This window comes from Mastigoproctus giganteus, chromosome 3 (assembly GCF_048544385.1).
Source record: "Mastigoproctus giganteus isolate SK-2022 chromosome 3, ASM4854438v1, whole genome shotgun sequence".
Lineage (NCBI taxonomy): Eukaryota > Metazoa > Arthropoda > Arachnida > Uropygi > Thelyphonidae > Mastigoproctus > Mastigoproctus giganteus.
The window spans coordinates 104633902-104654831 of record NC_143577.1 but is presented as its reverse complement, the minus strand read 5'-3'; the positions used below and the strand labels follow the sequence as shown (position 1 = coordinate 104654831).

The 20930-nt window shown below is 37.9% G+C and overlaps 1 protein-coding gene across 2 annotated transcripts in view; it reads left to right on the top strand.

Moving 5' to 3' along the window:
- Positions 1 to 20930, top strand: part of LOC150088199 (2-oxoglutarate dehydrogenase complex component E1-like) — a 497346-nt gene that overhangs the window by 315065 nt on the left and 161351 nt on the right. For both annotated transcript variants that reach the window (XM_090370615.1, XM_090370616.1), the window contains exon 15: positions 16089 to 16216. In XM_090370615.1, coding sequence (XP_090226741.1) covers positions 16089 to 16216 — 128 coding nt within the window. The remainder of the gene's footprint in view (positions 1 to 16088; positions 16217 to 20930) is intronic.

The following is a 20930-nucleotide window of genomic DNA, read 5'->3' as shown; positions in this document are numbered from 1 at the left end:
ACCTTTTCCAAACCCATGGTGGAATTTACAATGCACAGCAGCTAAAAATTGCAAAACAAAGCTTGAACAAAATTTGAACAAACTTGAACAAAATTTTATGGGGTCAGTGACCCCATAAAATAGAATTTTCAAGAATTTTTTTTTTTTTTTTTATTTATTTAGTATATAAATACAAGATATATGTATGTACATAAAAATAGAGCATCTCAAAAAAAAAAAAAAAAAAAAAATTTTTTTTTTTTTTTCTTCTTCAATTATCAAAAAAATCACAACCCAATAATACATTTTGGACTTTGGTATATATGATATGTCATTTATTACATATTTATCCTCCTAGCTTTAGCCGCCATACAATTCTTAATTAGATCTTTTATATCTAAAGTATCCATAATATTATTTTCTATTGATATTATTGATAAATCGGTAAGACGTTCTTTGGACATTGTTGATCGCAAATAATTTTTTATTAATTTTAGCTTTGAAAAACTCCTTTCCCCGGAAGCTATGGATACAGGTAACGTTAAATAAATATGCAATGCAATGGCAGTATTTGGAAACGTATCGGTTAATTTATTTTCATATATATATAGTTTAAAACAACGTGAGGAGACATATTTTTTTATAAAACATTGCGAAGTTTTTAATTCCTCAAACAAAGTCGTACTGTCAATATCCCGATCACCTAAATAACGAACAACATTCTGTTTTTGTAACGTTTGGATATGATGCAAATGTTCTGCCCTTATCGAATCAAATTTTAACAGTTTTCACTAATTTTAAAAAGTTACCATTATCATTATCAAATAGATTCTTTGAGGAACCTCTAAAAGCTATACACTGTTGACAAATATTGTATCATCTAGATTAACTGTTCTATAACAGATTGCCAGTATTTTTTTTCCAGCTTCCTATAATCTTTGTTGTGTTGAATCAATCGTACATTTATTACTTAACAACCTTTTAAGTTCACTATATTTTGAACTGTTTTTAATGTGCTTGGAACTTGTTTCATGTTTTTTTAATATATGACTCAAGTGTTTCCAATCATTACAACTGTATTCATTAGTAAGTTGCGTATTTTGATCACCAAATATTTTGCAATGATAACAAAAAACTGAATTTTGCGATTCTGAATAAACTAAATAATTTCTGGTAATTTTTTCTCCATTTGATAACATTCAATAATAATATGATTCGGAAAACTTGTGACCCAATTTGTCTTTAGGAAAATCCCTAGTAACTACTTGACGAGGACAATTTTCAACTAAACAATCTAATTTTTATGATTACATGTTTTGGCCAAGTACCTGGATCATTAACATTAAAATTTAAAGTAAAATTCGAAGTTTCGGGTTTCTCTAAATTGGAATCCAAGATTTCTTTAACTGCAACTTCTGGTGACATTATGGTGAGGCCAGTTTCATCTTCATTAGATATATCAGTTTCTTCAAACTTATCTTGTTGTTCTGTTCATTCTTGTGTTCTCCTTTGAAGTAGAGGTGCTTGAACTGCTTGCTTCGTCAACACTTTCCGTTCTTTGTTTCTTAACAGTTGCTGTTGGTGGTACTGAAGTCAGAAATTTGTTCAGTGATCCGGCTAATTTATGTTCGATCTGTTCTCGTTTTAATTGTCTTTTTCTGTTTTGAGCTCCAGACAAGTTCTTTGACATTTTTTCCAACATCTAGGGTTTAAATTGCATATTATCTAAGAAAAAATATTTTCTTTTTTAACAAAATACATAATTTTTGCAACAAAAAAAAAACAAATCTTTTTTTTTTTTGCAAAATATAGAATTTTACATGCTTATTTTACAGTGTTTATTCTATAAATTCCAGGAAGTAACTTGCACTTTGTTTCAACACGATATGACTTATTTTATTTATTTATATTTAAGAATAATAGGTATAATTGTGAAGAACCAACAAGTGAACAGTTGTAGGGTTAACTATTGAATGCCTTTCTTATACTTTAACACATGTTTAGATCTATCCCCGAACTAAAAATCATACAATACCAGCTTTATTGTCTTTGTCATTCTTCGGTATAACCCAAATATCGTTATCGAGTGCTAAGACATTTTTCTTAATAATCGAGCACTAAGACATTTTTCAACAATGTTGTGGGTTTGGCACCAGCTGCTCCGGTCTACGAAAATGTTGCTTACGGCTATATCAACATGATATAGCCATGTTGTGTAATTGAAATTTTGAATGTACACATTCAAAATTTGAAGGCATGGCATGTGGCATTATTCGCATTACTGAAAATAGTAAAAACAAAAGTCGTTTTTGAGAATGCGGAGTGCACAGATCACATATCGACATGCTGATATCGATGCACTGAACATGTTCAAACCTTGCTTTGATGCACCACTCATGAAGCGGTATGTCAAAGCAAAGTGACTAATCGGTTGTTGAGTTTACTGTTCAGTTTATATCGCCTTGCTGTTTATTTTAAGTTGTGCAATCTATGTAGTAAAGTTTTACTTCACGAATAAGAGCGTTGTATAAAAATTTACTATTATTTATCGTCTTGAAATGGCACCCCTCCTGATCAGGTGCCTTTGTGTGGGGCAACACGGGGCGGCCCTGCCTGTATATCATTGACAAGACACCATGAGCTACTCTTGCAGACTGTTTGCACTGCTCAGAAAACTTCATATCTGACTGCACAATTACCCCCAGGTCCTTTCATTCTCTGCAAGGGGCTACTCTCAGGGGTTACTGCTTCCCATATGCATACTTTACATTTGTCAGTGTTAAACTTGAGTTGCCACCTCTCAACCCATCTGCTCAACTTTTCTAGATCCTGTTGCAGTAGCATACTATCATTAATGTCATTAACAACCCTGCTAACCTTTATATCATCTGCAAACTTAGACATTAAGCATGATATACCATCATCAATATCATTAATAAATACAGAAAACAACAATGGACCCAACACTGAACCCTGGGGACTCCACGAAGAGCAGTGCCCATTGATTACCGCTCTGTCTTCTCCCACTCAACCATACCTTTATCCTTAGCAGCAATTTGCCTCCAATGCCACACTGCTCCAATTTGTGCAGCAGTCTTCCATGTGCAATAGTATCCTTACAATATTCAGTGGGGTTCCTTCTATGAGAGTAAGCCAATTGAAAATTAACCTGCTTCACTTACAAAGAGCTTGTTCAGAGTTCGAACGTTGATTTAATTGATATTTTTCAAGGCATAACTGTGTCTGTTCCACCTTGGACGTATGTTTCTGCCTCTCACGATATACATTTTTTCAAGTGGGGGAAGAATACTGTACCTCCATACAATATTAGACAGTTACATTCAGGTCACGCTACTCTGAACTTCCATGCCTGTAAAGTGTATACTGGTGGATCGAAAACTGACAGTATGCTGCAGCAGCTTTTTCTTCTTGTACTGTTACAACCACACTACCATTAGCATGCAGCATTTTCGCTGCTGAATTATATGCCAACATGCAGAATTATAAGCTAGCACTTAGTAAGATTATTGAGCTTTCCATCTCACTTGCCATAATTTATACCAACTCTCTCAATGCTCTCTCTCTGCCATAAGGTAGAATTTCTCATTCTTTCTTGAAATACATTCATTCCCAGCTATTCTGCAGCTTGTCCAGTCCAATTTAAAACTACAGTAAACCCTCATTAAACCAGACTAATAGGGGCTGAGAGGTGTTCGGATTATATGAAATATGCTTTGTAATGTCTAGTGTGTAATAAAGTTGTACATCTGGTTCAATTGATAACCCTCCTTTTGAATAAACTCATTCAGTTGTTTCCTGAAAGGCTCAACAGCTTCAAAATCAGCACTAAGAATTTCCCCACACATTTTCTTGTTGGAAATATTCAGTAGGAATTACAATATTCAGTGGGATTCCTTCTATGAGAGTAAGCCAATTGAAAATTGACCTGCTTCACTCACAATCAAAGAGCTTGTTCAGAGTTTAACACCTCTCAGCCCCTATTAGTCTGGTTTAATGAGGGTTTACTATAGTTTTAAATAGGACTGGACAAGCTGCAGAATAGCTGGGAATGAATGTATTTCAAGAAAGAATGAGAAATTCTACCTTATGGCAGAGAGAGAGAGAGAGAGCATTGAGTAAGCCCTCATTAATCTGGATCCCAATTACTGCGGTCCAGATTAATGAGGGTTTACTGTATTTAAAACATATTGGCCTATACAGGACCTTATAATTGAACAGCTGTAATGATATGGTCATGCAATCACTCAATCAGTTTTCCTGGATCTTTGACCATTCTGGCATTCTGGGAAATGAAAATGCTGACCTTGCTGCTAAACATCCCGAACCCACTTCTCACAACATCCCCAAGTTCCTTAGATCACTATAAGTCTATCCTTTGCAAAGCATGCTGTGATAAATTGTCACAGATCTGGAAAAGTAACAACAACAATAAACTTTATCAGATAAAACAATATGAAAAGATGTGGTTCTCTGGCTTCTGACAAAACAGATGAGAGGAAGTGGTATTGACAAGACTGAGAATTGGACACATACTCATCTTTTCCTGTTATTAGGAGAAAATGCAACCACAGTGCTCATCCTGTCACAGTCAGCTCATGGTCCGTCATTTTCTGTTTGACTGTCTCTTACATTCAGCCATCTGGTCAAACACTTTTCAATCAATCTCCACGTTGAACATCTCACATAATTTATCTCACATCTTAGAAAACAAAACAAATAAAGAACAACTTTTAATCTATTTAAAACATATTGGCCCATACAGAAGCTTATAATTGAACAACTGTAACGATATGGTCAATCAAATAAACTATGGACAGACACAATTTGGCCTAAGTAGCCCTTGAGTTGCTAAACCCAATGACAACAACAACTTCTAGACAGGATCTTGAAAAGTTGACAGATAGGCTGAGAGGTGGCAACTGAAATTTAACATTGACAAATGTAAAGTGATACTTATGGGTAGCAGGAACCCCAGAGTAATGTACCAACTAGTTGTACTACACTCAGGATAGTGGAAAATGAAAAGGACCTGTGGGTAATTGTGAAGTCAGATGTGAAGTTTTCTGAGCAATGCAGACGGTCTGCAAGAGTAGCTCATGGTGTCTTGTCAATGATACACAGGAATTTTTCTAGCAGGGATAAGGAGGTGATTGTCCCCTTGTATAAGGCAATGTTCAGGCCATACATTGAGTACTGCATACAGGTCTGGAGGCCTCATTTTAAGAAGGATGTCAAGCTGCTGGAACAAGTACAAAGAAGGCAACGCGATTGGTGAGTTGAACAAAGGGTTGCTGTTACCAAGAAAGGCTTAAGTTCTGCAAATTGCAGTATCTGGAGACTGGGCACCTGCCAGGTGATCTAATTGAGGTGTATATGATCTGGAATGGTTTGAGCAAGCTCAATACTGATGGGGGTTCTTCTTCTTGCTCAGATTACTCACCTGAGGGGAGTAATCAAATTCAAATTGAGGAAAGATAATTGTAGAATAGATGTGTGGAAATTTTCCTTTAGCCAACAGGTGGTTGATGGTTTTTTGAAAGGAACAAACTTCTATCTGTTGTAGTGGAGGTCAACATAAATAAGTTCAAGGCAGAACTAGACAAACATTTGGAGTGAATGGATTGGTGAAATGGGAAGAGTTTTTTTTTGACTGACGCTATGTAAGCTTGCTTTCTTGCATCATATGCGAATGATGCAAGATGATTTAAGAAATTGTTATTTATTATATTATTATTATTATGTTATTTTTGGCTTTGGCCCTTTTTAATTTGTTTTATAGGTTACCTGGCATCTAAATAATCAATATATAATGATATGTATAAATCATGCATGTCAGTGCTTGTGTTTTTGCACTCCTGTTGTTTGACATAAGTCAAAAGTTCTCAGACTGGTTCAGTAACATAAGATAGACTTGTTGCCTTGCTTATTGTTACAGGTCAGTATTGTCTTCCTCATGTAATTCCACCATTTAGAGTTAATACACAGGATCCACATGTGTTCTGCTACTTCTTGAACTCTTGTTTTTGGATTGTCTTCAGTGTTTCCTGCAATTTTGTTTGGATCCTATAAACTTTGTTAAATCGCTGTCCCTTGAACTGCAATTTCATCTTAGGCAACAAGAAATCACAAGTCCCAGCACACAGATAAACATATTTCTTTCTGCTCATGGCAGGGAGGATGAGCCAACAATGCACTGATCCTTCGCAGTGATTTATACGTTCAAACCTTTATTACAATGTACTAACATGTTCAGTATGATAGGCTTTGTATCCTATCTCCCCTCGGCATCTCTGTAGCCAGGTGGGCAGGAGCAGCAGTGCGTAGCACACGCTTCTTGATAGTAGCACATGCAAGATGATTTAAGAAATTGTTATTTATTATATTATTATTATTATGTTATTTTTGGCTTTGGCCCTTTTTAATTTGTTTTATAGGTTACCTGGCATCTAAATAAGGTTCAAGCCCGTGACCACTAAATACGGAGGATGCGGAAAGGTCAGAGAATGACCAACACATATCCCTGGAGCAATATGGCCTTAGTTGCTAATGCTCTTAAAAACCAAATAACAACAACCATCTCCCCTCAACGTGGAATGCAAACCTTCCAGTGATGCTACTGATTTTCCATATTGGCATCACCAATCCCCACAGCCTAGGTTCCATCCTACCATAGGAATGAGGCACATTTCCTGTGCTCTATAACCAGTGTGGAAACTTGGAAAGGGCAATCCTAGTGGTTGAGGGGGCCTAGCTTCAACATATCACTTTGGCCTCAGCTTTAACAAGATGGGGAGGTCCTGGGATTACCCAACTAGGTTCAATCAGCTGTTTGGTTTGCCCACAAGGGTCAACCATGTTGATGCCCCCCCATGGCCAAAGGGACAGGATTCAAGTTGGCGGCAGATGCAGGTATAGTGCATGGGTAATCATGGTCTATCACTCTCGAGCACATTTATTGCTTGAAGGCTAATGGATGCCCCTTTGGGCTCCAAGGTGGTTGGGGAGCCCAGGCACCGAACCAGAATTAAAATTCTTGTGAAGTCTGATAATCTAAATTCTTCCGGGGTCCTAGCATAGTCCCTATCAGAAAACTATAACCTTGAATCAGAATTCAGTCCTGCTAAGCCCCAGAACAGAATCAGCATTAGGTTCCTGATTATGCATTCCAACACTGAAAACCATATTGGAAAGATGGCTCCCATTTTTATACAGAAGTTTTTAGAAGGACTGTCAGGTTCTCCAAAGTCAGTTAAGAGAATTCATTCTGGAGATTTCTTAATTGAAACAAAAAAATTAAAAAGCAACTTCTCCAAACAACAGAAATATCTATTACTGTAAAACCACACAAATCATTTAAATTCATCATGAAGTGTCATATCTGAGTTGGACTAACTCTGTATCAGAGGAGGAACTCTGCACTGAGCTAAAATCCCAGGGAGTTACTGCAGCCAAAAGAATATTCATGCACAGGGATAAAAATCTTGATCCATCAAGAAACATCATCCTTACCTTTAACTCTCCATCACCAAACTATCACAGCCGGTTATAGGCACTGCAAAGTAAGGCCATACATACCAAATGCAGTCTGGTGTTTTAAATGCCAGAAATATAGAAATTTGCATTTGGCATACTGTAGAACTCGTCTATGCTTGATGTAGTGCTCAAGATCACCCACAAACCATACTGTGCCAACCATCAAGGAGAGCATCTTGTCTGAATGTGTGATGATGGATGAAACAAGGTAAATGAGTGAATGGGTGTTGTATACTGTTAGAAACCAGACTACTCCTAAATAAGTTTATAAAAAAAAAAAATAAATAAATAAAAGTGTGTGCTGTGTAATTGTTAGTATGATAGCTGTATACTTGAGAGGAATAAACGGTAGTGTGTGTTGTTCTAACAAGACTGCAGTGGGGTAACCTATATGGAATCTTCCCCCTCCGCATTGCTGATATTATGCCCTCTAATTTGTGGCATGATGTGGGATATGCTGACACCAGCTACAACTGGTTTGGTCAATGTGGGATTATTCACAACTGTCCGCAGTGCGTCATCCCCCCAGCATAGAGCACTATGCTTTTTTTCCAAATTACCCATTCTCCCTTACCCCACCTCCCACCTCAACCTTTGCCTTGTAGACCCTACCACCACAAATTTACTTTTCTTGCCAGACCCCCCCCCCCTCCGTGTGGAGGATGGACTTCTTCCACAGGGGTGCTTGATTTGGCACATATGGCCTTAGCTGCCAATGCACCATTAAAAACTAAATCAATCAACCACAGGGGTGCCCCTCTATTTCGTTAACTTCCTACATTTTGGTGGACAATCTTCCTATCATCCACCCCACTCTTCTTGCTCTGCTCCCTTCCCCATACTCTGTAATCCCTCCCTTTCACGTTTTTCCCCTCTAGAGGGTTTTTTTTTTTTTTTTGCTGAGGCTCTACCTGGCTGCCTCTCTGAGGCAGTGGACAGAAATGTATGGGCCCACGAACAACAGACCAGCATAACCCAACACTGCAATACATAAACTAATGCAAATACTTACACTATCTGTCACATTTACAGAGTTTGTATTGCATCACACAGCATACTTTGTGGTTTGTAGGGGAAACCCCCAGTGCTGATAGACAAGGAACACTACACACTTGAGAGCACCCAACATTCTTCCATGGAAAAATGTGGAAAAATGAAAGGAAATCCAGAAGTAAAAAGTGGATAGTTTAATATCATGCATCAAGAAGCAGAAGGTGAAGTCAGTATTCACTAAGAAACTTAATGTAAACTGAGAAAGTCATAAAAAACCACCTAGAGTTCCTTTGCACACTACTTTTTGAATTCTGAGAAGCGAGCACAAAAATCTGTCATCAGCTACTCCCATTTCAGTATCTTCTGCTGCTCAACCTCTTTAAAAACAAAAGCAAAGTGGTAAAGAAAATCCATCAAACTGCTACTGCTTGCAAGCCAAGAACAAAAGATGTAGAGTTTAAAGAAGCACCTGATGAGTCGATCCTGGAAATGTTTGATGATGAAGATATGGACATTGGCCTATGTCCATACTTCCCTGAGAAAGATATGGCAAAGCCAGAGAAAACAAAGGCACTACCCTCTTGAAAATCAAATGATGGATCCACCAAACTAAAATAATGGCAAAGTTCATTCAGTGGAATTGTTGTGAGCCTTTGCTAAAATTTTGATGATGATAATAATGATGAAGAAGAGGCTTTCCTATTCAAGCACAAACCGGTTTGCCTCTGTGTTCAAGAGATTTATTTAAAGATGATGGAAAACCCAACCCTCAAAAATTTTATGATCTTTTATAAAATAGGATAAAGATAGGATTGGAGACAGTGCTATGCACAGGGGAGTTCCCATCATTGGCAATCACACCCCCATTCAGCAAATTTTGTGCACTACTACACAAAGCGCAATTGCTTCATTCTCCTTACTGTCTGCTCCATTTATCTGCTATCTGGGACTGATATCTCCCAGTAATGCTTTGACAAACCTTTTTTGCAGTACCATTTTAATGGTCACACTACATTATGGGGTAGTGCTAATGGATGCAGTCAATTACTAGAGCACGTGCTAGACATTAATGACCTCTCTACTTCAGATTTTGGGACAAATACATACTTTCATCAACCCACCTATAGTTTTATTGCCATTGACTTTTCCATTTGCTCCTCTTGTTATTTACATGGGAGGTAAACCCTCTTTAATGGGATGAAACCTTCTTGGGAGTGGCCACTTCCCTGTGACCTCAGGGGCTCACATCTGGTGAGTATGGGCTTGGCAGCCCAGGGTCCTGAGCTGAATGTCATCATTCTTCTCTTTCTTGATTATTTCCTTCTACTTCTGTCTCTCTCTCTCTCTCTCTCTCTCTCTCTCTCTCTCTCTCTCTCTCTCTCTCTCTCTCTCTCTCTCTCTCTCTCTCACTCAGGGTAACTCAGAAATTTTTGACTCTAATGTCATACTTTGCTTTGCACTCACAATCAGGCAAATTTCAACCAATGATGCAGTAGCACACCAAAAGGCTTATGTCCAGACAGTGATGTACAGTTCTCTAAACCTTCATTTATTTTCATCATTCTCAAGACAGAGACCTCTGATTGTACAGCCATTAGGAGAGCACAAAAGAAAGCATGAAGCCATTTTGACATTAGACTCTGTGTTTTTTTAAGTTATTTTCTCACTATTGAAAATCTTATAGCATTTAAACATGTTTGTGCTCAAGCTTGCTGTGTTAGACATTATAGTCAGAATTACTCTTGGATTCACTTTGCATCATCTGTGGCGTCTCCGTAGCCAGGTGGGAAGGAGCAGCAGTGCGTAGTACACGCTTCTTGATTAGACCGTGGTTCGAGCCCGTCACCACCAAATACGGAGGATGCAGAAAGGTCAGGGAATGACCACCACGTATCCCGGAGCAATATGGCCTTAGTTGCTAATGCTCCTAAACACCAAATAACAAACAAACAAACAGCATCATCTGTAACCAAGTCAACCAGTTCTAAAGTCATCTGGGGAAAAAAATAATCAGAAAAATGAGCAGCAAATGTTCCTCTTACCCATCACCAATCCGCCACTATCATGGAAGTTCATCACAGACCCACCCAAAATTTCTGGTGCATGGGGGAAATGTTTGTACAAAGTTCAGGAAGAGCATCTTATACCTCAGTTTTTCCTGATTATCAAAGAAAGTTTAGAAAAGAAAAGGATTAGTTTTGCTTCAAAGATGCCAGGCATGTAATCACACTTTCGGGAAAAAAAAAACTAGAAGTGGGCCTTTCTCTTTCCAAGGCAAGTCCAGTTGAACCTGACAATGTAATATTCACTGAAATGATAAAACACCTTTCACCAGTAGATACTTTACTTCTCTTATTCAGTCATCTATTTCTTGAAGGAGAATCCTTGGATGCTTTAGACACCTCCATAGCCAGGTGGGCAGGAGCAGCCGTGCGTAGCACACGCTTCTTGATTAGACCGGGGTTCGAGCTCGTGACCACCAAATACGGAGGATGCGGAAAGGTCAGGGAATGACTACCACATATCGCTGGAGCAATATGGCCTTAGTTGCTAATGCTCCTAAAAACCATATAACAAACAAACAAACAAACCTTGGATGCTGGACATAAGCCAATTGTCTTGTTCTCTCCAAAGCCAGGAAAGTATCCACATATCCCAAGTAATTATCAACACATAACAGTGACTAAATAAATGGCTGTTTAAATAAAGTGCTAGGACATGTGGTTAATGCCTAGCTGTTATGGTATTCAGAAAAAAAATGAATTGCTGTCCAAAACAGTCAGGTTTTGGTTTTCTTTGACATCGAAAAAGCATATGATATGCCTGGAGATTTAGCATTTAGAAGATATTATCCATAAGTTTGGTCTGAGGGTAACCTCTATTTTTAGAAAGAACTTTTTATTAGATCAGACATTTCAAGTTCAGGTGAAGTCTTCCCTTTCTTGCCCTTCCCATCAAGAGGAAGGGAATTCCCAAGGATCCATTTTAAATATCGTACGCTTTGCTGTCAGAATGAACTCCATCATAGACCAGTTTCCACCATGGTTTCCAATGGACTTTATGTTTATGGCATTTCTTATGGTTAATCCATCTTAGTGAGTGGGCATTAATCAGTGGATTCAAATTTCAGAAAAAAAAAAAAAAAAACTACATGCGTTCACTTATAGTGAAAGCAGAACTTGCATCCTGATCCCGAACACTAGTTAAATTCTGTTATGATTTACACAAAATGCTAACCAGTTGCTATAAAAGTTGTATACTTGGTTCACAGTTTCATATGTTCTTTGCTTATGTTGAAGTTATTTTACCTAGTTTATGACATGATATATTAAGGATTCCTTATGTGCTGGTGCCTCCATAGCCAGGTGGGCAGGAGCAGCAGTGCGTAGCACACGCTTCTTGATTAGACCAGGGTTCGAGCCCGTGACCACCAAATACGGAGGATGCGGAAAGGTCGGGGAATGGCCACCGCATATCCCCGGAGCAATATGGCCTTAGCTGCTAATGCTCCTAAAAACCAAATAACAAACAAACCTTATGTGCTGTGATGTAACAAATTAAGCTATGCTATACTTATGATCTAGTTTACCTAGTTTAGTATTTTCTGAATGAAGAAAAGGTAAAAAAATTTTTGAACATTATACAATGCTTGCTGAATTTTAATTTTTCAGTTTGTGAAAAACAAAACTTCATCCTTATTGTGTATCTGCTGATAAAATTTTGTGTAAAAAGTGTTTTCCTATAAAATTTTACCCTGAAGAGTTATTATAATGGATCCACATCCTGAGATATCAGGACTGAAAAGGAACAGAGACAGTATTTTGAAACTGATAACATTGAATCAGCTCTTTATAATACAAGGTGTGGCTGTTAAAATAATGAGACTGCAGAACCACCTGTGAAACAAAGACAATAGTTGACCTTGAACCTTTCCCTAGTTGTCTGCCAAGTCACACTCCAGCATACTCATTCGCTTTGCATTGAGACAGGTTTTCGTTACTTTGTGTTTTTGCAGTTTGCTGGAAAAATGACAGACAAAGGCGCCTCCGTAGCCAGGTGGGAAGGAGCAGCAGTGCGTAGCACACGCTTCTTGATTAGACCGGCGTTCGAGCCCGTCACCACCAAATACGGAGGATGCGGAAAGGTCAGGGAATGACCACCGCATATCCCGGAGCAATATGGCCTTAGTTGCTAATGCTCCTAAATAACAAGCAAACAACAAACAACAAACATGACAGACAAAAGAATTGAACAAGGAATCAACCTCAAATTTTTAACCAAACTAAAGAAAACACAAACTGAAAGTTATGAGTTTTTATGTCGAGTTTATGGTAAAGATACTATTTCAAAAGCTCACGTGTTTTTGAATGCCATGAAAGATTTTTAGAAGGGAGAGAGAGAATGTGGGACAACCGTGCTGTCTGGTATCCATGAAAACTGACAAAAATGTGGACTGGGTAAGGACATTTATTAAAAGTGTGCTGAAGCGTGGTTGCATCAGAACTCAACATGGAAAAATTTTAACTGAAAATTTAGCCATGATCATGCTTGGATGCTCCAGACATTGCTCCAGCACACAATGTGCTCTCTATTCGTCAGTTTCTGGCCTAAGAACAAATCCCTGTGTGTGAACATGCACCCTACTTGCCAGACCTTGCCCATTGTGACTTTTGGTTTTCTTCCCTAAACTAAAAAGTGTACTTAAGGGAACCTATTTTTGGTACATTGAAGATATTCAGAAAGAAATGACCAAAGTGGTAAAAGGGATTACAGAAGATGATTTCCAGAAATTTTTCTCTGCTTGGAAGAAATGTATGGAACAGTGTGTGTACAAGCCCAATTTTGAAGGGGATAACTTATAAGGTACGATATATTTCATTATACAGTAAAACTCGGATAAGAAGTTTTCTAAGGGACTGGAGGTTTAGAACTTCTTACGCGGGAAAACTTCTTAGAAGGGAAAATGACCTAAGGGTATAAAATATTGACTACACAAATAAAAATGAAAAGATACACAGACATAAGTAAAATGTCATTTTTGAGTTCTATTTCAGAATTTTTAAGTATTTCACTCTGCCTGGGAGAAACATTTTTAAACCGAGGGTTTCTAATTACTTAACATTCGGTCCATTAAACTCCTTACCAAATACTCATTACCAAGTTGGAAGGATGAGTATTTAAAAGGTCATAATTACAATAATACATATCAACAATCCACTAAATAATTCAGAACCATCAGAACTTAATGGCAGATGCATCACTGTGTTTCACGTGGCCGATGCTATCCAATTATGGATATCGATGAAAACAATTGCAATATATGTCGCTTCCATTATATCAAAATGTTTATACTAAAAAAGGTTTTAGGGCTGAATGCCTCAGACTACGCAAAATTCACTAATCGAACAAGTAAGTGTCAAGCATCATTTTAGATCGTAGTAAATCACTGAAGTAAAAATAAAAAAAAGAAAATGGCATTGTTTTTGTGATATATCATATTGTGAATGCCTTCACAACGAATTGTCCTGATATTGAACTACCTCGAATAAGCAATGCTTCGGCAGTGGATTCTCGAATAGGCAACACTTTGTCCGTGGATTCTTGGTGGATACCACCACTCCCGGGTTGTGGTAGTCACCAAAAATAAGTAACATTAGTCTTCTCTGTTGGCGAAGCATTGCTTATTGAATGTAGTGCAATGTCAGGGCAACTCGTTGTGAAGGCATCACAATATGAGATACATGTATATGAAAAATTATTCCATTTCACCTACTTCGGTGATTTTCTATGAACTAAAATGATGCTTGGCACTAACTTTTAGCATTAGCATTAGTAGAGGCATTTGATGCAAGAAAGCAAGCTTATGCAGCATCAGCCAAAAAAAAAAAAAAAAAAACCCACTTCCACTTCACCCCTCGGTTCGTTCAAAATACCTGTCCAGCTGAGCCTTAAACTTATTTAGGCTATCAACCTCCACCACAAGGGATGGCAGTCTGTTCCACCAACCAACCACCCGCTGGCTAAAGGCAAATTTCCGCACATCTATCCTACATCTGTCTTTCCTCAATTTGAATTTATGCCCTCTCAGGTGATTTTTCTGAGCTAGAGGAAGAATCCCATCAGCATTGAGCATGCTTAAACCATTCAAGGCTTTATACACCTCTATCAGATCACCTCGCTGGTGCCTCGTCTCCAGACACTGTAATTTGCAAAACTTAAGCCTTTCTTCATAAGAGCACCCCTTTGTTCCATTCACTAATCTTGTTGCCCTTCTCTGTACTCGTTCCAGCAGCTCTACATCCTTCTTGAAATGAGGCCTCCAGACCTGTATACAGTACTCTAGGTGTGGCCTGACCATTGCCTTATACAATGGAATAATCACCTCCTTATCCCTGCTGGAAAAATTCCTGTATATCATTGACAATACTCCATGAGCTACTCTTGCAGCCCGTCTGCAGTGCTCAGAGAACTTCATATCTGCCTGCACAATCACCCCCAAGTCCCTTTCATTCTCTACCACTGTCAGTGTAGTACCACAGAGTTGATACGTTGCTCTGGGGTTGCTGTTTCCCATGTGTAGTACTTTACATTTGTCAATGTTAAACTTCATTTGCCACCTCTCAGCCCATCTGCTCAACCTTTCCAGATCCTGTTGCAGCAGCATAGTGTCAGTAGTGTCCTTGACAACCCTGCCAACCTTTGTATCATCTGCAAACTTGGACATTAAGCTTGATATACCATCATCAATATCATTTATAAATACAGAAAACAATAATGGACCCAACACTGAGCCCTGAGGGACTCCACTAATAACATTAGTCCACGATGAGCAGTGTCCATTGATTAATTTGTTTGATCTTGTTTGATTACGTTTGATAAAGTTTGTTTGGTAAACTTGTTTGATTACCAAAATGTTTATATTGTTTAATATTTTTTTAATATTAAAAATAAATAATTTGTGTATTTAAAAAATGTATTAAGTGGGAAAACATCATTATAATAGTACTCTGTGTATTCTTTATCACAAACTTTTTATGCGGGAAAACGCTTTACCCGGGAAACTTCTTATGTGGGAAAATAATACATTACAATATATAGAGTTGAAATTGGGTTTTAAGAAAAACCTAGTATTGGGGAAAATTTCTTATGCCGGAAATTCTTATCTGGGTTCTACTGTATTTATTTATTTCATCTGATACTGAGATAGAATTCTGTTCAAGTGATATGGGTTCTGAATCTTGTTCATATCCATCTGTTGATGTTAGAATGAATGCTGCAAACAACAGATGTGAGTGTTACTTGGAGAAATGATTTTTCACAGATGAAATCTCTTCTATTTACTAAAAAAATCATGCCTACTTGTTCCCCCCCCCCCAAGAGAATCCCCAATGAATCCCCCAGAGAATCCCCATACAAAAAGGGCCCTCACAAATATAAGCATCAGTAAACATGTTAATTTCTTATTAGAATTATTTTTTGCTGCATTATTATTATTTTATTTATTTTATTTTTTGTTTTAAAGAAACTGCATTTGTTCACTATTTAAAGCTTTGTTGTTCTAGCCATCGTCACCATGTTCTACACCATCAAACCATAGACAAGACTACTTATCGTCCTTTGTGTCATCTCTGGCCAGATCAAGCTGCCTATACTGTTTGTAATAGTTCTCTTTCAGAATATGCAGTTATGGGTAAGAGAAGCTTGTATTTATCATTTTCTCTTTAAATTTTTGATCTGTTTAACTTGAGCCTGTGACTGTGTTTAAATGTTTGTAATGTTATGTATATGTGCAGTCATATCTGTTTTTCATATTGCATATATCAGTATTCACATATGTATATAGGCAGGGCTTGATGAATACATCTACCACTTGATCTTGTTTGGAATCTTGCAGGTCAATTGACACACCATGGCTAAAGCTGCTAATGGATCATAAAACCACAAAAACAAAGAAACACAACAAATAGTATTTTGTAGTTCTGTATAATACTATGAAGTTGTTTATTTTATGTTTGCTATGGTCTATCTCTTGCAAGGATTAGCATGGCTGTGTTTCAATATTACACATGCAATATGTGTGTTTCATATTGCATATGTCAGCATTCATGTATACATATATATGCTTATATATATATACACAGGGTACCTCAAAAATATTGGTACAAACGTTTAGGGGATGTAGACAACATCTAAAGGAATGTGAATCGCATATGAACCCATAACCGGAAACATCACGGGAAAGTAGTAGCAGAAATGACACAAGACAGTAATTAGTGGCAAACATTTATTTGACATAATATTAACAATGGAGTACGAGATGGATGCATTTCATGATGTTACAGCACATGCTCGAAGGTTCCACCATGAGATGCGGACACAGTCCAACACACCTGGAGTTTCTCTGACAGTAGCAGCAGCGCAGAGGAGTCTTGCCACGAGATTCATTTCCGTCTCCACAGGTGATTCATACACCATAGATTTGAGGGCCCCCACAGAAAGAAACCAAGGCTCGATAAATCAGGTGAGCGTGGGGGCCAGGCAACAGGTCCACCACGGCCAATTCATCGACGCCCATAATGCCTGTTCAAATGGTCACGAACACACCTTCCATAATGGGCAGGCGCCCTGTCATGTTGAAACCAACATTTGGTTTCAACATGACAGAACTTGTAGAACCTGGTAAAACTTGTTCAAGAAAGATCTGATATTTAGTGGAGTTCATGCGGGATGGTAACAGGTATGGGCCGACTAAGCAGTCACCGACCATACCTACCCACACGTTTATTGCGAAATGATGTTGTGCCGCATGGGGGGCACACACCGTGTGGGTTGTCATGAGCCCACACATGAGCATTGTGCAGATTGAATAAGCCTTCCCCAATGAAATAAGCCTCATCCGTGCGTGACCAAAACATAGGCTGGAAAATTCAATTCTTGAACACTTTCTTGGAGAAACCACTGTGCAAAAGCCACACGTGCAGAATGATCTTGGGGAGCAGTAACTGAACCCTTTGGAGATGAAAGGGGTGTAAGGAATCATCGTACAGTGTGTCGTGCCAGAGGCAATGGCACGTGTGCTGGTAGTAGGATTATTCTGGATGGCATTCAACACACTTTTTTCCATGGCGGGAGTTTGCATCGAACGTCGTCTGCCCGCACTACTCCTGTTACCTCTAAATGACCCATAATCACACAAATTTTGATGCACACATGCAAACAAACGTGCGTGTGCATCAAAATTTGTGTGATTATGATGCACACGCGCAAACAAACAGTGGTCCAGTACATGTCTGCCTGGGAAGCATTCTCCATAAATTCGTCAAGCTGTTCATCCATTGCCCTCTGCTAATCCATACACTAGGTGCATGTCTGCCAGCTCACAGTTCGTATATCGATGCATGCTCTTCCTGCGGTGACTACAGCTTGAATTAGTAAACCAGAAATTCTCGCGAACTGATGAACAGTGCCGTGTACCGACTTACGGTGACGTTTCTGGTTATGGGTTCTTATGCGATTCACATTCCTTTAGATGTTACCTACCTCCCCTAAACATTTGTACCAATATTTTTGAGACACCCTGTGCGTGTGTGTGTGTGTATACGTACATATATATACACACAGTGCTTTTTTTTTTTTTGGGGTGGTACGCCGTCCGGCATCTTTATTAACAGTAACGTGTGACATTTGGATGCAGTGCACTTCAAAATTTGTAATATTCCGTAAATTATTTAACTGAATTTACATTTTTCACTGCCTATTGTTAAGATATTGCCTACATAAAACAGTATAACCATTTTCATAATTCTAAATTACTCAGTTTTGTTTAATGAAGTCCTTTTACAGCGAATTATTTTGAATTCCCCCGGGAAGTTACATTTAAAATACTTTCCATTGAGGGAAGAAAATTTTCATATAGCAAACGGATAGGAGAGAATTAACTGGTACCCACTGTTTGCATGTCTGGTCTTCAGGCCATTTAGGCAATTAGTGCTGCTGCACAAATTAAGAGAGCTAAAGCATTCTACAACTTAGTGGTACCTGGTAAAACCGTACATATATATACACTTGTCTTGCATACGGAGGAGTTGCACTAGTCAAGAGTGAGCAGATCAAGGTGTATTCCCAATGGGCTCTGGCCCACCTACTGCAGTGGTGTTCAACCTTTTTCCGTACAGGAGCCATATACAAAAAAATTCAAAGTTAGATTTCTTTAGTGTGTTACATTTTTCCATATCTTGTTGGATTTCGGGGATACCTAATTGTAAAAGTAAAATTGAAAATATTCGAAAATTTTATTAGGTACAATACACAATTACATTTACTGAACAAAACATTTAATGAGAAAATTTTTTTGATAATTAACAAAATTTAAAATGCTGTTTTAGTTCACTTTCCTCGCGGGCCACAGGTTGGACACCTTTGTGAATCAACTGTAAGCGCCCCCGTTCGAGAATTAGAAAAGTGATTTTCTTTTATCCCGACAAATAGTCATCTATTTTTTCGTGGAAGTGCATTATCCACATTTTTCCGTAAATTTTCCCTATCTCTGTTTACATGGTCACAGTACCTGAATATCCGAATGACACTGACATTTTGGACAGTTTCAAAAAAAAAAATAAAAATTCAAATTTAAGAACTAGTGACAATACTAATGATGAGAGACGGGAAACGAGGACAACGTAGGTATTAATCCTTCTAAACAAGAATTGTTGGCATTTGGTGAAAGTGAAATTAGAAAATTGTCAATTAGGTTACAGTTAAATGAAAGAGATGCAATTCATAGATTTCAGGGTTACCTAATTTATAAGAAGGTTTCGGAAGAATTGAAGAATTTGATGAATGCTCTGAGTATGATACCAATTTCATCGAGTGAATGTGAACAAGGATTTTCACAAATGAATCTGATCACCAACCCAACCAGCACTTCGTTGAGGACAAAAACAGTTTCTTCACTACTGTTTCTTAAAACTGTAGGCCCACCGCTGACCCGCTTCGATCCAGCAAAATATGTCGATTCATGGCTGCTTCGGAAATGTCATTCAGCAACCGACACACAAAGAGCAAGAAAAGAAGTCGGCATAGGACAGGGGTCAGCAACCTGCGGTTTGCGAGCCGCATGCAGCTTTTTTAACACGTAACTACGGTTCTTTAACTTTACAGCTCACATGAAGCATAATTTGAAATAGAGTTAGAGGATGCAAGACTAAAATGCCTTAAAACTGAAATTGAGGATTTAGAGAGGCAAAAGGCTGCCCTTGCAATTCTACACAAATGGATGGCGATAGATGAGTTTAAAATGCAGACCAAATTGTGTTTGATGTGTGGAGTAGCTTACCGGACCCATATGTAAATTTGAAAATATTTGCGTTTGGACTTCTCTCAGTTTTTGGTTAGACGTATTTCTGTGATCAAATATTTTTGAACATGAACTATATTAAAATTAAATCAAGAAACCATCGTTTGAACAATGCGAGCATGTTTAATTACGACATACTTGCATGATGTTGAGAGACCCGCTCAAGAAGTTCATCAACAAAAGTCACATTAATTTGTACCTAATTGGATGTTTGTTATGTTTTTCAGTATTAATAAATATTATTTCAAAATATGTATATTTTTTAATAAACACCTTCCCACTCTACACCCATTCTCAAAAAACTCTCGCCTTCCCCCCTCCTCCCAGCTTGAGCTGAGGTGCGGCTCTTCTGATTCTCTCCCCCCCCCCCTTTTTAATTAGATCAAAAATGGCTCTTCACTCAAAGGTTGCCGACCCCTGGCATAGGGTGTTGGATGAGAACTTAATAATAAAAATTTGGAATATTCTATAAAAACTTTATTATGAAATTATTTTTAATTATGTTATTTTTTACTTATTTTACTCACATTTTACTTATTTTTTTATAGACTTGAATAATAAATTTATGCTTAATAAACTGTGTTAATATACTTAATATGTTGTTCTCATTCTAAAAACATTACTACTAAAGTACCAATATCAGGAAAAAAAATTTTTTCGAGTTCTTTTCATATCCTTTTAATTTTCAATTTTTCCTGATAGTAAAGAATGAATACCGGCACCTATTTTTTTACAAAAAAAGCAGTGTGTGTGTGTGTGTGTGTGTGTGTGTGTGTGTGTGTGTGTGTGTGTGTGTGTGTGTGCGCGTGTGTGTGTGTATTGGCAGGGTTTGTTGAACAAACCACCATAGTCACCAAGAAATCTTGCTTGGACTATGGTGGTTAATAAACACTGATAATGCACCATAAAAACCTCAAAAACAAACAGAATTTTACTGTTCTGTATAGTGCTGTGAAGTATTTTACGGTTGCATATAGAATTGTGCTACTATAGTTCTGTATGGTGGAGCTCTTTGTTTTACAATCACTGTAGTTTATATTTCTTATTG